We start from the raw sequence: 17,168 nt of genomic DNA, 5'->3' as shown, positions 1-17,168 counted from the left end.
ATATATATATATATATATAATTTTATTTTTTTTTTAAAGTCAAAATTAGCAGTAGTTAGAGTTAATAGTAGGGCTATTGTTATGGATTAGCACATCAAGCTAGTTTTGATCTGAGAATGAAGCGTTGAGCGCGCCCCCGATAACGCTATGTTGTTTGTGTGCGCGCGCGCGCGCGTGAGTGCGTGCGCGTTCACGGCGTCCGTAGGCGACTGCGGCGCAGAGCTCGAGGAGGAGAAACAGGGCTGAGTGAGAACCGGGGAGTCGGAAGTGACTTTGTTGTGGAGCTTAGTCTTAATCCGTTAATGTTCGTGCTGCATTGTCAACGAGACACGCTTTACACAGCAAGGTAAGAAACGTTCGGGTTTGGATATCTGACTGGATTCTGCTTGGGAAAGGAGTCGTTTTTTTTTTGTTTGTTTTTTTTTTTTGCTTTTACAAAAAAAAAAAAAAAAAAATCGCCTATGTGGCTTCAGAAATGTGCCGTCTCCGTGTGGTGTGTATCTCAAAATGGCGGACGGGCAGCGAGTGCAAAAATAAAATAATGATAATAACAGGGCGTCAGTGTTACAAAACAACACACAAAACCACTCGTGTATCTCTTGCGTTTATAATCTGTCTGCTCCGATGGAGATTAATACTTATCCAGATCATATATATTTCTACTTAACCAAGTGAAGGCCACCCGGCGATGTTAGTTAATCGTGTTATCGCTAATTGGCTAACTCGGCTAGCTTGCTAGCTATCAAACGGTTATGATAATCATTATTATCATCGTTCTGGTTAGATGACGTGCGCTACGAGATGTTTATCTATCTTTAGTTGCAGTTGCCACCTGACATTTCTTGTACGTTTCTAACGACCTCGTATGTTTAGCATTAGCTTGGGTGTTGCCTGTGATGATGATGATGATGATGATGTTTTTGAGGTGGGTCTATATTTGGTACCCGGTGCTAGCATGCTAAGCTGTGAAGTTCACCCAGCAAGGGCGTGTAACGTTAGCGTAAACGTAACGGTTAATATGGATATTTGTTTATAATATCGTTCATACACAGGTCCAGACTGTCTGAAAACACTCTGTAGAGCTCCAGGGATCATTATGAATCTGTACAAGCGCATAAAACATTTGCAGTCGGTAGTAATTACGTCAAAGGTGCTTCATTTTAGCTATCTGTTTATCTATCTTTCTATCTGTGTCTAAGCAAACAAACAAGCAAGCGAGCCTGCTAGTTCATATCTTTTAATTTGTGCTTTTATTAATGAGATAAAGGTTTAAAAACATGCTCTGGGAGAATGATTGATTTAAATGTACGTTTTAGTACTGCTTTAGAGAAATGTGTCAGCTCCTGTGTTTATAATAAGTTGAAAGATCTCCACGTCTTTTTTTCATATTAGTCAAATGGACTAAATGTGACGGGGGGAAATGTCTTGAGTGGTACCAGCTTTACGTTTTCGATTTCACTGCTATGTTTATGTGTGTATATGTTCCTCCCAAGCCCCATCTTCACCAGAGGACTTTGGCTTTGACCAGGCCGCATGCAGATCTTCTTATAAAGTCACAAGTAAACATCTGGTGATTTAGAAGAATCTGATTTTGTCTGGTGTCTGACACAGAGGACGTTCGAAAGAATATATATATATATGTATATGTATATGTGTGTGTGTGTGTGTGTCTTCCAAGCTGGACGTGGACATTCGTTCAACATGTGTTGGATGGAATATATTGAGGTCTGTTTTTGTCGCACTACTGATTGCCTCTTTTATCCTCTCACCCACTTTATTTCAAAATGTCCTCCTCATCAGGTTGCCCTTGCAGGAATATGTGGTTTTTTTTGTTGTTGTTGTTTTTTTTTAAAAAAAAAAAAACAACCCCCACAAACCTTTTCACGATGAGCTTAGACAGTCTCGTTCAATGACGCCGCTTCTAATCTCTTCGCACCAGCGTCCCGGGTGTCTTTGGACTACGGCGTGTCTGTCGGCGTGAAAGTCTAGCTCTCGGGAAATCGCACGTGTCGGGCATTTCTGGCTTTTGAAAAGTCGTGGTGAGGAGACGGTGAGGTGCAGTCAGCATCCTGTGCCTCTTGAGGGCTTTAATCTTCATCCACGGCGTCACCCGTTTTTGAAGCCGTTTCCTATGACCGTGTCTAAATTGGATAGATAAGCCTGCCTCTGCGCACACACACACACACACACACACACACACATCATTTACTGTACCGGTGTAATCATATTTTCAAGGGCATACAGCATAGTAGTGCACGGTTGGATCGAAGAAATGCCTTCAGTGGTGTTTTTAAGATCTCTTTACTCACCTGTCTACAGCTGTACCACCAAATATTTAGGCTTTAATAAGTTTCCTTTGAATCAGAATGAAGCCGTTGTCATAACCATGAGCTTATCTTGTTCTGTAATGTGATCCTAGGATTGTGTGATATTGATCCCCTCCCGCCCCAACAGATTTCGTTGATACCAGAATCGATAGTGTAAAAAAAAAAAAAAAGACAGGAAAGCAAGCATTTCCACCATTTCATGTTTAAGGAGAGAAGGGCCAGGTGTAATGATATTACCAGCAGTGCGGTCGGGAACTGCTTGCTGGCAGTGGCAGGAGAGAGAAAAAACTCAGCTGGATGTTGGAGACAGTTTTTTTTGTTTGTTTTTTTTTTTGGAAAGAGTACATTTTCTGTATAGTCCTCGCAAATCGGTTGTCCAATGTCCACAAGCCTAACGTGATCCCGTTTTTGCATACGGACCTTTACGGCTCTCCGTGGTCAGATTTCGTCTCGCCGTCTAGTGATGTCCTACTGATGAGTATCAGCTGATGCTAACCGCTTTTTTTGAGTTTTTTTTTTCTTTTCGTGGTTAGAGATATCACGACGCTCTAACTAGCGTGACGTGTAAATTATTCTGCGGGAACTCTAGGATTATGAAATCCAGTGGAAGTTGTACCCATGACTGTCAAGACGACTTTTTTATGTTTCGCTTGCGTGATTATTAGGGATGGGGCGATATCTATCATATGGTTTGCGATATACCGCTAGGAAGTCTCCCCACGATAATAACGATAGAGCCTAGTTGATGAAGTATTTCTGCGCACGACGGTCTGCCATCCGTTCGCAGCTCACGTGCAGAGCGAAAACGAGTACGGCGGAAGGCGGACACGAAGCCGAGGAGAAGTTTATGGCTAAACGAGGAGTTACTGTAACTCTACAATCTGGAACTGGTTTGGTTAGAGAAAATCGGTTTTATAATTTAGATCATGTTTGTGTTTCTGAGGCTCTCGAGATCATGGGGCGGTGGTGGCTTGACGGTTAAGGCTCTGGGTTACTGATCAGAAGGTCGGGGGTTCAAGTCCCTGCTCTGCCAAGCTGCCACTGTTGGGCCCTCGAGCAAGGCCCTTAATCCTCTCTGCTCCAGGGGGCGCTGTATCATGGCTGACCCTGCGCTCTGACCCCAGCTTCCTCACATGCTGGGGTATGCGAAGAAAAGAATTTCACTGTGCTGAAATGTGTATATGTGATCAATAAAGACACATTAACACAGCTATGACTTGTCGCCAAAACCAGTGGTGCACAGTGCTATACTTATATCGTCACTGATCTCGTTATCGCAATAAATGCCTGAAAATATCGTGATATCGTGGTATCATATCGCGATATGTAAGTCCGTATCGCCCATCCCTGGTGATTATATTTTGGTTCATTCACACAGATGGTTCACTAGCATTCATATTTTGCTGGACTTGGAATATATGATGGATATATGATTCCGATCTGGAATGCTAGTTTGTGTTTGGACGCGCTTCTTGTCAGTCAAAGGCAGGAATCGGGGTGGGGTCAAAAAGAGAGTTTTAAAAATAAAATCCTTCGCACGTCGAGCCGACCTGACCGTCCAACCTAAAGACTAATCTACGCGACGTGAAGCGTGTTTAAAGCTGGGACCGTATGACGAAAAGCCCCTTTCCTTTACAGGCGTTTGCAGCTCACCTCTGGCGACCTTTATTCAGATGTCATTAGACGAGCTGATGTTTTTCGACTGACTCTGAGACGTTCGAGTTGTCGGCGTGGCGTGCCTACACAGGTCTAACCTGCATACCGCGTATCATACTTGATAAAGAGGTGACGCGAATGTTTGCCGACGTTCAGGCAAAGTTCACCGCAGTAAAGATTTACAGCTTCTCATGCCCGTTTACTGGTGTCCAGACACGGCAAGATTCTCATAAAGAGATCAAAACGTAACTGGTTTGGGAATCGCCTGTTGGAGTGCATGAGGCTTTAACAGATATATTTGTGCAGAATTTAAAAATAAATAAATTTGGTTTCATGCTTTTTTTTCTTTTCTTTTTTTCCTTTCTCCTCTCGGTTTTGTCCCGACTCATAACGACCTGTTATCTGGACGGTGTGTCAGACTTGGCACGAGCTGTTTTGCAGCTCAGCGAAAACTTATGACCAACCTTTGAGTTATGACTCGGACTGTCGTACGCTATAAAGATCCGATTCATTATTAATAACTCGCTTGGGGTTTGTTTTTTTATTTTTGTGTGTACGCACATGGTTTGGACCCCGAAGCGGATTTCACCTCCATCCAGCTATTCTAGACATCATCCTCCAGATTCGAGTGGAGGATGTCTGCAGGCTCTTACGCTGAAGAGATCACAAAGCCATAACCCTTCTCCACTCGATCCCACCGTACATCTTGTCTCAGTCACCTCGAGGTCTGGATTAGACGTCGAGATTTAAGGCCCTGTTCACACCTGGTATCGACATGAGTCTGGAGTGATCCGATCTCGAGCGGACAGCTGAAGCGCGTCGCCGTTTTCACCAAGCGCTACGAACGCTTCTTCGCCGATCGCCCGCGATCGCATTTCACGCGTCGTTTCGGCTGGAGGACGGGCGTCGCGCACGGCGATTTACATCGGTCTTAAGTGGGGTTTTTTCCCGGGCAGAAATGTCCCATACGTCATGTCTCGTACCGGCACTGGCTGCTTGAAACGTTTCAATCGAAGAAGCTATGAAAAGCATCTGGTTTTGTCCAAATTCTCGCGACGTTTGCATATTTTCCAGGCTAAATCACAGATGCGGCCTGTTTGTTACGCAATCCTTCGTCCCTCTCCGGGACGCATCGAGACACCCGTACTTCGATCGGGTCATGTTAATTCCAGGCGAGAACGGGGCCTAAGTATCCGTTTCCTCTGCTACGTCTAGTTCAGACACTTGTAACGGAACCGTACCGGTAGTGGTGCGGTTGTAGGACCTTGCCCTCTACATTTACAATAGCATAGGAGTACATAGGTCTTTGCCTCTCGGTGCAGTGGAAAGTCCGTGGACTGAAGTAATCAGATCAGTTCGGCTTAATCTCGGAATTAAACTAGTCCATAGAGTATATATTAAACTAGTCCATTATAATCCATGTTTAGTGTATGATTTTAGGACTCAGAGATGACATGCTGACCTCCTATCTTCCCCCCCCTTTCTCTGTAGATGAAAGGAAAAACACAGTGTTGATTTTTCTGTGAGGTGAACGGTTGAGAGATCGAGTGACGCCAGGACCCGGAGCGAGTGTCCCTCCTCCCGTGCGTCCATCTTGCGAGGAGCTGCTGAGCGCACTGAGGACCATCTACAGGCTCCCTGACCGGGGCAGAGACAGCGCCCCTGTACACCTGCCATCATGGTGCTGTCACAGAGGCAACGAGATGAGCTGTGAGTTCACAATCCTGGTCACTAATAATCCTGTGTCCGTAGCGATGTTTTGGATTTAGGACCTTCTCAGTAATAAATCTCGACAAAGACGCACAAATCCCGCAAATATGATACGATTCCGATACGATTCCCCTGCTCCTTCAAAGCCGTCGTGTCTTCACACAGTCTACACCTCACGGAGCTTCATAAGAGACCTAGTTAGCATTAATATTTCATACACGACTTCTATGACTGAGGCCGTTTGGGTTGATTGTTGCATGACTTCATTTTCTTCTTGCTTGAGCTAGCAAAACAAAACCCTAGCACATACACGAACCCTAAATTCCTGAGGACATTTTCATACGATCATACTTTTCATACTCAGCCGACCGTAGGCTCGTTTTTGGGGCGGGGATCGTAATCACAGGTCTGGATACATGGCGTTCACGTGTAACAGGAAGACCTACAAACGCGGAGTCGGTCTCGTTCATCGCGCAACTTGAAACAGGAAGTAACGTGACAAGTTGAAGCGATCGCATTGTTTGGCCCCAGACCAAGAGGACCAAAGATCTGTTCTCTGTACTGCTCCCGGGATTGAAAACAGCTTTCACACTTCATCAAGCGTATCGAACTCTCGGTGTAAACGCTGCTGGGTCTGAGGTGGGGGATAAGAAAGAAAAAAAACACAAAGTGTGAAAACGTGAAACCGAACAACCCAGGATGTATTATTAAGAACCAGCGTACAGACCGGTCGTCCCTTCCCACGCTTGAATTGTTGCGAAAGCTTGTTCCGCTAAATATTCAAGACAGGATCTCGGATGCTTCGCTGTAAGTTTGTCGTGCGTTAGTTCCGTATAACAGCACGGCCCGTAGTGCGTCCGTGTATTCCGTGTACACCACAGCGATTTGCCAATGAGTACAACGTTTCATTTATTAACGGACAGATCGTCACATATTCTAACGGTTTAGAGTTAGATTTAATGCTGTAGAACATTCTCTCTCTCTCTCTCTCTCTCTCTCTCTCTCTCAAAACACAGTTAGTCATTGTACTGAAAAACCAGAAAGCGTAAACTTCTCTATCCTCTACACATTCCTGTCCTGATCACTTCGCTTCACAACGCACCGCAACTGGTTACGAAGCGCTTAGACTCCTCCCATCAATGTTAAATAAAAGTCTTCTAACCAAAAAAAAAGGAAACGCTACCGCATGGACGATTATACTATTGAATTTGTTAATCGACACGTCTTTTAAAATCAGTTTATTATTAGTCTTAGTGTATTAGCTCTTACTATAGAAACGATAGCATATTAGAACGTTTACGTTACAGCCCGAAACGCTTTCCGAGCCGTGCCGTTGTATATACGGAAATGACGCACACCTTCTGACCAATCAGATTCGAGCGTTCAAGTGCGCAATAGTATAAGGTGTTGTGTGCGTGTGTGTTTTGTTTTTTTTTGTTTTTTTTAAATTAATTGTGACTTTATATATATTTACTCTCACCGAAGCCACACTTAAGCAGGGTTAAGCAGCAGTTCTAACACCCCCATCTAAATTTAGCCGCATGCGCAGCTTATAAAATATTCACCACCATCTCAAGGAGTTGGAAACCCATTTACATAATAATGAAGGATTGGAAAGACAGAGATTGTCTGTGTGTCCATCTGCTCGCGTCTCTGTGTCGGCGGGTCCGGTTCAACTTCCCGCGGCGTCGTTTGAGAACACTTCCATGCTCCAGCCGTGCGTGCGCTCGTAACCATGACGACATTTTTAAAAAAGTATTTTTTTTTTTTTTTTTGCAAAGATGAGTTTTATTTATTTATTGGTCTAAATCAGGATGTCTTTATTTTTAATGGTATGTATAATGGCGTACAGACACAATGGTCTTATAATGTAACATTACATCATATCTTTTTATATTTATATATATATATATATAATCACTGTTTTTGTGAGCTGAACGGAAGCTCTGGTCGTTTCAGAAATCGAGCGATAGCAGATTACCTCCGATCAAATGGCTATGAAGAGGCTTATTCTGTTTTTAAGAAGGAAGCAGAGTTAGATATGGTAAGATTAATTCACCTGAAAAAACCCCCAAACAAATCAAGCTCGATCCTCTGAATGAGTTTTTTTTTTATTTTTTTTTTTATCGAATGCTTCTAGTATCCGTAAATGTAATTACCACATGGTCTTGTTTCCTGATTCGCTCTCCAGAATGAAGAATTAGATAAGAAGTATGCAGGCCTTTTGGAAAAGAAATGGACTTCAGTCATCAGATTACAGAAGAAGGTCAGTACACCTATGTCAGGTTAGTCTGGTTTGTTCAGGATATGTTGTAGGTGTGAGCTTGTATCATATATATGTGTATATATACACACACACACATTAGACGAGTGTAGATTGTTATCCTGGTGTGACCCTCAGAATAATGTATGATCCTTGAATCAGTAGTTCCCTGTCTTATATTACCTGTTAAGGTGATGGAGCTGGAGTCCAAGCTGAACGAAGCTAAAGAGGAGATCACTTTAGGAGGGCCCATGGGGCAGAAAAGGGACCCCAAAGAGTGGATCCCGCGCCCCCCGGAGAAGTACGCGCTCAGCGGACACAGGAGTCCCGTCACGCGCGTCATCTTTCATCCCGTCTTCAGCGTCATGGTGTCTGCCTCGGAAGACGCCACAATTAAGGTACGTCCAAAAGAAACAACAACAGTGTGCTCTTCCGGGAGAGTAGATGGTGTTTATGTCGCGACGTGGTGTTGCCGTTTAAGCCGGTGTGTCATCCAGAGAACACGCGTTCGCTGTTTTGTGCTGACTCACCGGGTGTTTCTATGGTGACTGTCACGATGCACCGGTTACCCAGAGCAACAGCGCAGCAAGCAGTTCTCTGGGCCTCAGATGCACCTTAGCCACTCTCCATTTTGAGCAGAGGATTCTTCACCTTCCTGCCGTGTCTGTTAGAAGACGCTGACATTTCACGGGAAGCAGAGTTGACCTTTTTTAACACTTTGACGCAAGAATCTGTCATTCATGTGTCTTTCTGTGTGTGTAAATACCATAGATTAGGACCTTTTTTTTTTTTTTTTTTTTTTTTTTCCTTTTCTTTTTAAAAAAAAATTAATTGTAGGAATGTGTCACTGGATGTCTGTCATTTTAATCTGCCGTACTTTTACCACAATATTTAACTTGGCATGCCTTTAAAAAAAAAATTTTAATAAAAATTTTGAGACTAGCCTACTCGAATAAGAAGATAGTCTATCTGAAGTTCAGGATTTTATGGCGGACCGGTTCACTCACATCCTGCGTTGTAGATGGACGCGTCCCTCAAGCGGCAAGGAGACTAGATGGAGATGATCGCACCACGAGTGGACTCTTGACCTAAGAAATGCCTTTGTGTGTGTATGTGTGTGTGTGTGTGTGTGTGTGTAGGTGTGGGACTATGAAGCGGGAGACTTCGAGAGAACTCTGAAGGGTCATACGGACTCGGTGCAGGACATCTCCTTTGATCAGACCGGAAAGTTGCTGGCCTCCTGCTCGGCAGACATGACCATCAAACTCTGGGACTTCCAGGGCTTCGAATGCATCAGGACCATGCACGGTGAGCGAACCATGCGAATATACGGCTCCGGTGGACACGGGTATGCTAAAATGACTGTCAGGAGTGGTGCGTAAATAAAATAACATACGCACGCGTTACTTTCTTTGTCTATTTCATCAATGGGCTCAGAACAGAAATGGAAATGCTTGTTTTGTGGCAGACAAGTTCACAAAAATAAAAAGCATTAATCCCTGCGCGTAGATGAAAGCGTGCTCCCTTTTTTTTTTTTTTTTTCCCTCCTCTTGATTGTCTTTATTAAGCTGATAATTATTTTAATCTAAATATAGCACCTACAAGGGTTCACACTCTGGAAAGACACGGATGTTTTAGACACTGCCCGGTGTCTAAACGGGTATATTATACTTGACCCTGTGTTCTCTTTTCTCAGGACACGACCACAATGTGTCATCAGTCGCCATCATGCCCAATGGTGATCATATTGTGTCTGCATCGAGGGATAAAACCATTAAAATGTGGGAGGTGGCCACTGGGTGAGTAGAGAAGGTCTGATTTGTCTGATTAGACCAGTGACTGGGAGCTGACCGTTTATAAGTGGGTGTGAATATTTTAGGCAGGAAAAGGATCTGCACTTTATCATAAAGCATGCAGTATAAATTCTGAACTGGGGGTTTTTTTTTATGCAGTAAAACTATAACCACAAAGTATAGCATTTTCGTTTCACGGCTCAGGAAGCGTTTCATATCTGTGAAGGGTCGCCGATGAGCCGGACATCCTCTTACTCACTTCGGCAGCTCGTATCTACACACCGAATTTCCGGTCGACTTTGCGCTAATTGATCTTCGGGATCAAATTCAGGATAGGGTTTAGCTAATTTTCCACTGACTCGACTCGGCTCGCTTTACTTTTCCGAGCTTGCTTTTCCACTGCGGTTTCGTGGCCGCCTCGACGTGGGTGCCATCTTCCACTCGCCTTCGCGCAGGAATAACGACGTATTATCGGAGCCCTGTTCGAATACACGCTCACTGAACACGGACCTTATTAAGGATGTAAAATAACGGCGCTCTAGAACCTACGTAGTGCTCGATACGGTCAAGTAAGATTCAGCCGCGACAGCAGTGACGTCGATAAACACCGGTTTGGACATCGCTGACAAGCGAGACGTAAAAATCGAACACAGAAATGAGATGTGATTAGAACCAGACCGAGACGAACTCACTCGGCTGGTTTCGGACCGGTGGATTTTGGTCCGTACCCCGAGAGCGCTTTTCGTGTTCTCGCTCCACTAAACACTATAGGGGGGGAAATGCTCCAGGGTTTCATTTAAATACTACAAAAGCAAACAAAGTTAATCTAGAGCTATATATATATAATCATTAGAGTAAACCCTATAGTAAAGAAATTTTCCGTGTGTGTAGTTATTGTGTGAAGACGTTTGCGGGTCATCGGGAATGGGTGAGGATGGTGCGGCCCAACCAGGACGGCACGCTGTTGGCCAGCTGCTCCAACGACCAGACCGTGCGTGTGTGGGTCACTGCCACCAAGGAGTGCAAAGCTGAGCTGCGGGAGCACGAGCATGTCGTGGAGTGCATCTCCTGGGCTCCGGAGAATGCCTACCCCACTATACTGGAAGCCACTGGCTCGGAGGTGTGTCCGTTTATGTACTCGCAATAAGATTCAGAACTTAACGGTTGTAGTTGCTTGTCGTAGCGTGTTACGGCCATAAATAGTTGTTTTTCCTGTTCTTTCCGTAGAACAAGAAGAGCGGTAAGCCCGGTCCGTTCTTGTTGTCTGGATCCCGAGACAAAACCATTAAGATGTGGGATGTCAGTACTGGCATGTGCCTTATGACACTTGTGAGTTAACCTTGACACCTTGGTTCTTTTGTTTCAATCCAAAATATTACCATTTTACAACCAAGTGAAAGAACCTTGAAACGTATTCCTGACCACGACTAGCTTAACAAATACGCAAACGTGTTCTTTCTCCTACTTTCAAAGGTGGGCCATGACAACTGGGTGCGTGGTGTGCTGTTCCACCCGGGTGGGAGGTTCATCGTGAGCTGCGCCGACGATAAGACCCTGCGCACTTGGGACTATAAGAACAAGCGCTGCATGAAGACCCTGAGTGCCCACGAACACTTCGTTACCTCTATGGGTGAGATTCCGTTAGAATCTCCTTGTAGTGTGTTCAATGCACTGTGACATCATCTCGGGGGGGGGGGGGGGGGGGGGGGGGGCGACTTTATCAGGCTCGGACGAAGCGCGTGTTCCTCTACCTTCGCTCTTCCTTTTTTGTTTAAAAAAAAAAACGTGAATGGGAACAAATTTCAGGTAGGAACGTAAGCGAGGAACTGAAGAAACGTCGACGCACACGCGTGTTCGAGACGTGTCGCACCTGATTACCGTCACGTGGAGAGTCTAGATTCAAAAGCCACTCTCCGAGGTTTCGATTCAGTGAAGGGAATGGGCTTGTGTGACAGACGGAGAAGAGGAAATTGTTAGGGGAATAGTACATTTTAAGGAAGCTTTTGCTTATGGTTTGTTTGTTTGTTTGTTTTTTAAATAAAGAAAATTCCTTTCGTCTCTTCCCTGCAGATTTCCACAAGACTTCCCCCTACGTGGTGACGGGAAGCGTAGATCAAACAGTTAAAGTGTGGGAATGCCGCTGATCTCGCTCGCCCCGGCCCTTCCTCCGTACCACCACCACTCCTCCTCCCTGCCACGACACTCGTCCTCCGGGACGCGCTCATCACCATGGCTACCACCCCATCCAGCGCTCTTCTAATAACTATTGTCCTTTTATGTAAATTATTCTGGATGTAGTTTTGAGCTTATTAAATGTTACATAGGACACCCTCACAAGGAGAGAAAAAAATAAGTTAAGAAAAAAGAAAAACAAGTATTCTTGCATGGTGAATCCCAAACTTGTATACTGTAATTATTATTATTATTATTATTATTATTTGCTTACCATCATCTTGAAGGGTTAAAGAGCATCAAGCATCGAGTTACAAAAAGGCAGAACGGTCCTTTCTGGGGAATTCAGAACGGGGCACGGGAAAACCAGGCTCGCTTTTCTTTTCTTTTTTTTTTCCATCCCATTTATTTATTTTTCTTTCATGATTCGCTGATGCTTCAGAGAGAGAGAGAGAGAGAAGAGGGCGAGAAGCTGTTTTTAGTGCTGCCACTAAAGCAAATTAAAATCGGACCGGATGTTTGTCCTCTTAAAGGACTTCTATTGATGTATTTTAGGTGCTAAACGCTGTACAGTCTTCATTACTTCTAAGATTGAGATGTGTGAAAGTCTCTGAACTATAAATGGAGCTAGATGGATGCTTCTGGAACAGTTGGGGGGAGAGAGGGAGGATTTCCTGGTTTGTTTAGGATTTCGATCGAGAGCAGTTTGGCCCAGTTATACCATTTTGTATATAATGACGCACAAGTAAGTGACGTCTCGGGAATAAACGATAAATCAGCAGTCTGATAGTAAACCCCTGATTATACTGAAGTGCACTTCTAAAAGGAGGTGTGTGTGTGTGTGTGTGTGTGTTTAGCAGGATTTAAAATTTAATGATTTTTTTTTTTTTTTTTGGTCCTGCGTGCGCAACATATCTCTGACGTCTTCGTCGCCGTTGTCCTCCAATTGCACTTGGTTGATTGACAGCTAGAGGGTAGGATAGCAGCCGAATTTTAAAATAATAATAATAATAATAATAATAACGGTGCTTGTTGTCCTTGTATGTAAGGGATTGTTCGAAGCAAGATTTTCCAAAGGGACACCAAATTCCGCCATGTTTATTAGCAGACATGTCTCATCGAAGCTTTACAACATTCAATCTATACATCAGCTCTTTTTTTTTTTTTTTTTTTTTTTTTTTTTTTTTTAAATAGATATCTAAACGGAACACATCATCTTTCATATAATACTTTCTGAGACAAAGGGTTTTTAACCCACACGTGGGAGGAGGGGAGGAGGAAGGCCACGTATCGCACGGTCACAGCTTCATCAGTCCACTTCTGCAGCTTCTTTACATGTGGTGTGTTCTTCTCTGACACGTATTTGTGTGTGTGTGTGTGTGTGTGTGTGGCTCAGCTGCCACTGAAAGAAGCTTTCCCAGTATGTGTTCTCAACGGTACCGCTTCGCGCCATTGTGCAGGGCGAGCTACCTAGTCAGACTGTCTCGAATCAGGGAAGCTCGACACTTTTGGTTTGTTCGTTTGTTTGTTTTTTTCTTTCTTTCTTTTATGCGAATTATCTCGTCCACTAAATTTGCACCGACGGACCCGCCGAGTCTGGCTGCGCGTGCGTGGTAACGAAATAAAGACGCCTCCTAGCTAGATCAACAAGTGCAATAACAATAGGCTGCTCTGCGTTAACCTTTTGACGGACAGGTATGCGCGAGTCGTGTAGTAAACGAGCCTCCGTCGCGTCACGGACCGAACGATTTGGAAAGAAGCGACACGAACGTGAAGTGAGAAACCCCTCCCTCGGATCGTGTCGAGTTAGGGCGGAGTTTTTAAGCACCTTAAGGGAGTTACGTAGGAGGTGCACGCGGTTGTGACGGTTTTTAACGGTGGTTGTATAGGCCCGGCCTCTGCTATTCCAAAGCTGTGTGTGTCGTATCAGTGGACATGTGAAAGGATCTTAGAGCTTCGCTGTATGTGCAGTAGGTTTGTGCATTCAGTTCGCTCCGAGTCCAGTCGTTTGCTCTCTATGCCTTGTTAATATACTGAAGCCCCCTAGACCTTCATTCTGTTTTTTTGTGATCTCACTCGTTCGCACACACACACACACACACACACACACACTCACTCACATATACACTGACAAAATATAAGTTGTGTACCAATATATCTGGATGTCATTGTTTGCAACATAATTAAGAGTAATAAAAACTGTAAATATAAAGCAATCCCTTTGCGTCTGATTTATTCATCTTTTTTTTTTTCCTCATTATTAAGGGACCGGTTGTCGGGTTGCGCTTTACGAAATGCAATTCATAATTTCATTCGCCGAATATATACTGTATGTTTCTCAAAGATTTTCTCGCGTACACTATATGACCAGAAGTATATGGACACCTGACCATCCCGCCCATACGGTATGCGGTTCCTCCCTAAACTGCTGCCACAAAGTTTGAAAAGCACAGCTGTATAGAACGTCTTTGTACACTGTAGCGTTACAGTTTCCTTTCACCGGAACGGACAGGCCCAAACCCGTTCTAGCACGACAACGCCCCTGTGCACAAAGCAAGCTCCATGACGACATGGTATGTCAAAGGGATCGTTGACCCAAAAATGAAAACCTGTCATCGTCGACTCGCCCTCATGTCGTGACAAACCTGGATGCGTTTCTTTCTTCTGAGGAACACACGGGGAAATATTTTCAAGAATGTTGGTAACCAAACAGTTTTGGTGCCCATTGACTTCCACAGTATGGACAAAAAACAAACACAGAGACATTTATCAAAATATCTTCTTTTATGTTCCACAGAAGACAGAAAGTCATACGGTTTTGGGACGCCATCGGGGTGAGTAAGAGATGACCGAGTTTTCATTTTTGGGAGAGCTATCCCTTTAAGGTCGACATGGAAAGGACTCGAGTGTCCTGTGAACTCGACCCCACCGAACACCTTTAGGATGAACTGGAACAAACATCCAACCTGACCTCACTGACCCGCTAACGTGTTACACAAACATGCGAAGCACATTTCAGTGCTGTCATAAAAAATTTTTACAAAAAAGTTCAGTTTATTAGATCCCTGACGGGAAGTCAGGACGTTTTCTGGTCAACTACGGCAGTGGTGGACTTCGGGTAAAAAGGTGATTTCAGCCGTAACCTACTTCCTATAAGCAAACAATAACGCTCCCGTGGAAACAACCTAACAGACACCATCGCTTTTTTTTTTTAAGCGTACGAGTGCGCTGCTTGTTTACATTAGCATTATATTAGTATTCTTTTCGTGAATGATTTTATGATCTCTTCATGGCAATGATCCATGTTCTGAAAGATTGCTGCGTTGCTTGCTAGCAACCATAAACCTATATACTGTAAGTATCTGACTAATAAAGGTGTGTCGGAGCAGCGAGAACACTGAACCCATCCGATCGGGTCGATCTCACAGGCTGGGAAAGACGAATATGACCTTACGTGAAGTCGAGTGATCGCCGATCTACCTTTCTACCAACGTTTAACTCCACTTTAAATTCGCCAAACCAGTTAATGCATCTCTACCGATTAGATTAGCGGACATTGATTCGATTCTGGCTTGAAACAAAAATCTACTGGAGGGTAAATTTCCAAGAGGATTAATGATTATCGTTGGAGCTGGCACAGACTGTCCAAAGAACAGGGGAGGAAAATTAAAATGGCGCCTGGAGGACATTATCTCTTGGTTTGTTTGTTTTTCCTGCTATAGAGACAGACAGAGGGGCAGATTTTCTCGCACGTAGGGATGATTTTCACATTTTCTCCACTGGAAGGACGCCGTTAGGGCACTTCATCTCGTTTCCTGGCACATAGGATAAAACCTATAGGTCACTGCATCGTTTATTCTCCACTGTAACGGCACCCTAGGGGGTAATTGCACAGCGTTTTCTCCTCAGTTCCCTCAAGTGTGTGCAAAGTCGCTAGTTAAAGATATAAATGCGATATAAATGGCCGTGCTGCAGTCAGTAATGCAATCAGCATTATACAGGAAAAAGATAGAAATATATCTGTGGGGGGTATGTGTGTGTGTGTGTGTGTGTGTGTGTGTGTGTGATAAGAAATAACAACACGGTACACTTGGTACAATCGCTCGTATTGACTCGTATAGTCATATTTACAGTGATAATATCGGGCGCACGGTGGCTTAGTGGGTAGAACGTTTGCCTCACACCTCCAGTGTTGGGGGTTTGATTCCTGCCGCTGACCTCTGTGTGTGTGTGTGTGTGTGTGGAGTTTGCACGTTCTCCCCGTGCTGTGGGGGTTTCCTCCGGGTTCTCCGGTTTCCTCCCCCAGTCCAAACACATGCATGGTAGGCTGATTGGCGTGTCCAAAGTGTCCGTAGTGTATGAATGGGTGTGTGAGTGTGTATGTGATTGTAGCCCTGTGATGGATTTGCACCCTGTCCAGGGTGTACCCCGCCTCGTGCCCGATGCACCCTGGGATAGGCTCCAGGTTCCCCGTGACCCTGTAGGATAAGCGCTATAGAAGATGGATGGACAGTTAAATTTATCTAGTGTTTCCTATTATCAGATTACAATTCACCAAATATACGATAATCAAACCTATTTCTAGAATTTTTTTTTTATTATTATTATTATTATTTTTTACTAATTTCAGGCTTGAACTCTAATTTCAATCACTTATTTCTAGAAAGAAATACGTTTCACTGTTGATTTTAATGTTATAGCAGTTCAACCCTTCAGGCCAAAGGACTCTTATCAGTGGTTTTCTGTTTCTTCTTCAGAACTGATTCATCCTAGGGAGGAGTCTGACGCGGTGTTTTGAGAGACAGAGAGCACATTCTTCAGTGACTTGGATTTGAAAAAGGAACGCCACACAGAGCGGCTCCTTTACTGTAAACGAATGCAGGTAGGAGCCGTTAAAGGAATCTGCATCGATGTATGAGTTGTAAGGGAAGGCTGATAGGGGTGTATCGTGCAGGGTCCTGATGAGTGATGAGTGCATGGGAAGGAGATAACACTTTGGATGAAGTCTTGAAGGTGCACCCACTAGTGGCTGGTTTCTGTTGGAAGAACTGGCATGACGTAATCCAGCTGTGCTGCAGACCGTGACAGAGAAGACAGCCTTCCTCTGAGACCACTCCATCATACGCATGAAGTCATTTTACAAATGCTTTTAAGATCTTTCCTGCGTAGCGTCCACACTTATGAACAATCACCTTCAGGCTGTTGATAGTAAAATACAAAAAATGTATATATATATAAACATCCTCA

General features: G+C 44.2%; 1 protein-coding gene across 1 annotated transcript; it reads left to right on the top strand.

Moving 5' to 3' along the window:
* Positions 1-187: 187 nt before the first annotated feature.
* On the top strand, positions 188-14,137 carry pafah1b1b (platelet-activating factor acetylhydrolase 1b, regulatory subunit 1b). The gene is made up of 11 exons (XM_017493094.3): positions 188-346; positions 5,475-5,693; positions 7,653-7,737; positions 7,885-7,959; positions 8,148-8,354; positions 9,096-9,264; positions 9,653-9,755; positions 10,641-10,869; positions 10,977-11,078; positions 11,223-11,379; positions 11,820-14,137. Exons 2-11 carry the CDS (start codon positions 5,662-5,664, stop codon positions 11,891-11,893), a joined length of 1,233 nt encoding a protein of 410 aa, XP_017348583.1. The 5' UTR covers positions 188-346; positions 5,475-5,661; the 3' UTR covers positions 11,894-14,137.
* The last annotated feature ends 3,031 nt before the right edge of the window (positions 14,138-17,168 follow it).

This window comes from Ictalurus punctatus, chromosome 18 (genome assembly GCF_001660625.3).
Source record: "Ictalurus punctatus breed USDA103 chromosome 18, Coco_2.0, whole genome shotgun sequence".
Classification (NCBI taxonomy): domain Eukaryota; kingdom Metazoa; phylum Chordata; class Actinopteri; order Siluriformes; family Ictaluridae; genus Ictalurus; species Ictalurus punctatus.
The sequence above is the reverse complement of the archived record's forward strand: the minus strand, read 5'-3'. Positions and strand labels throughout refer to the sequence as shown.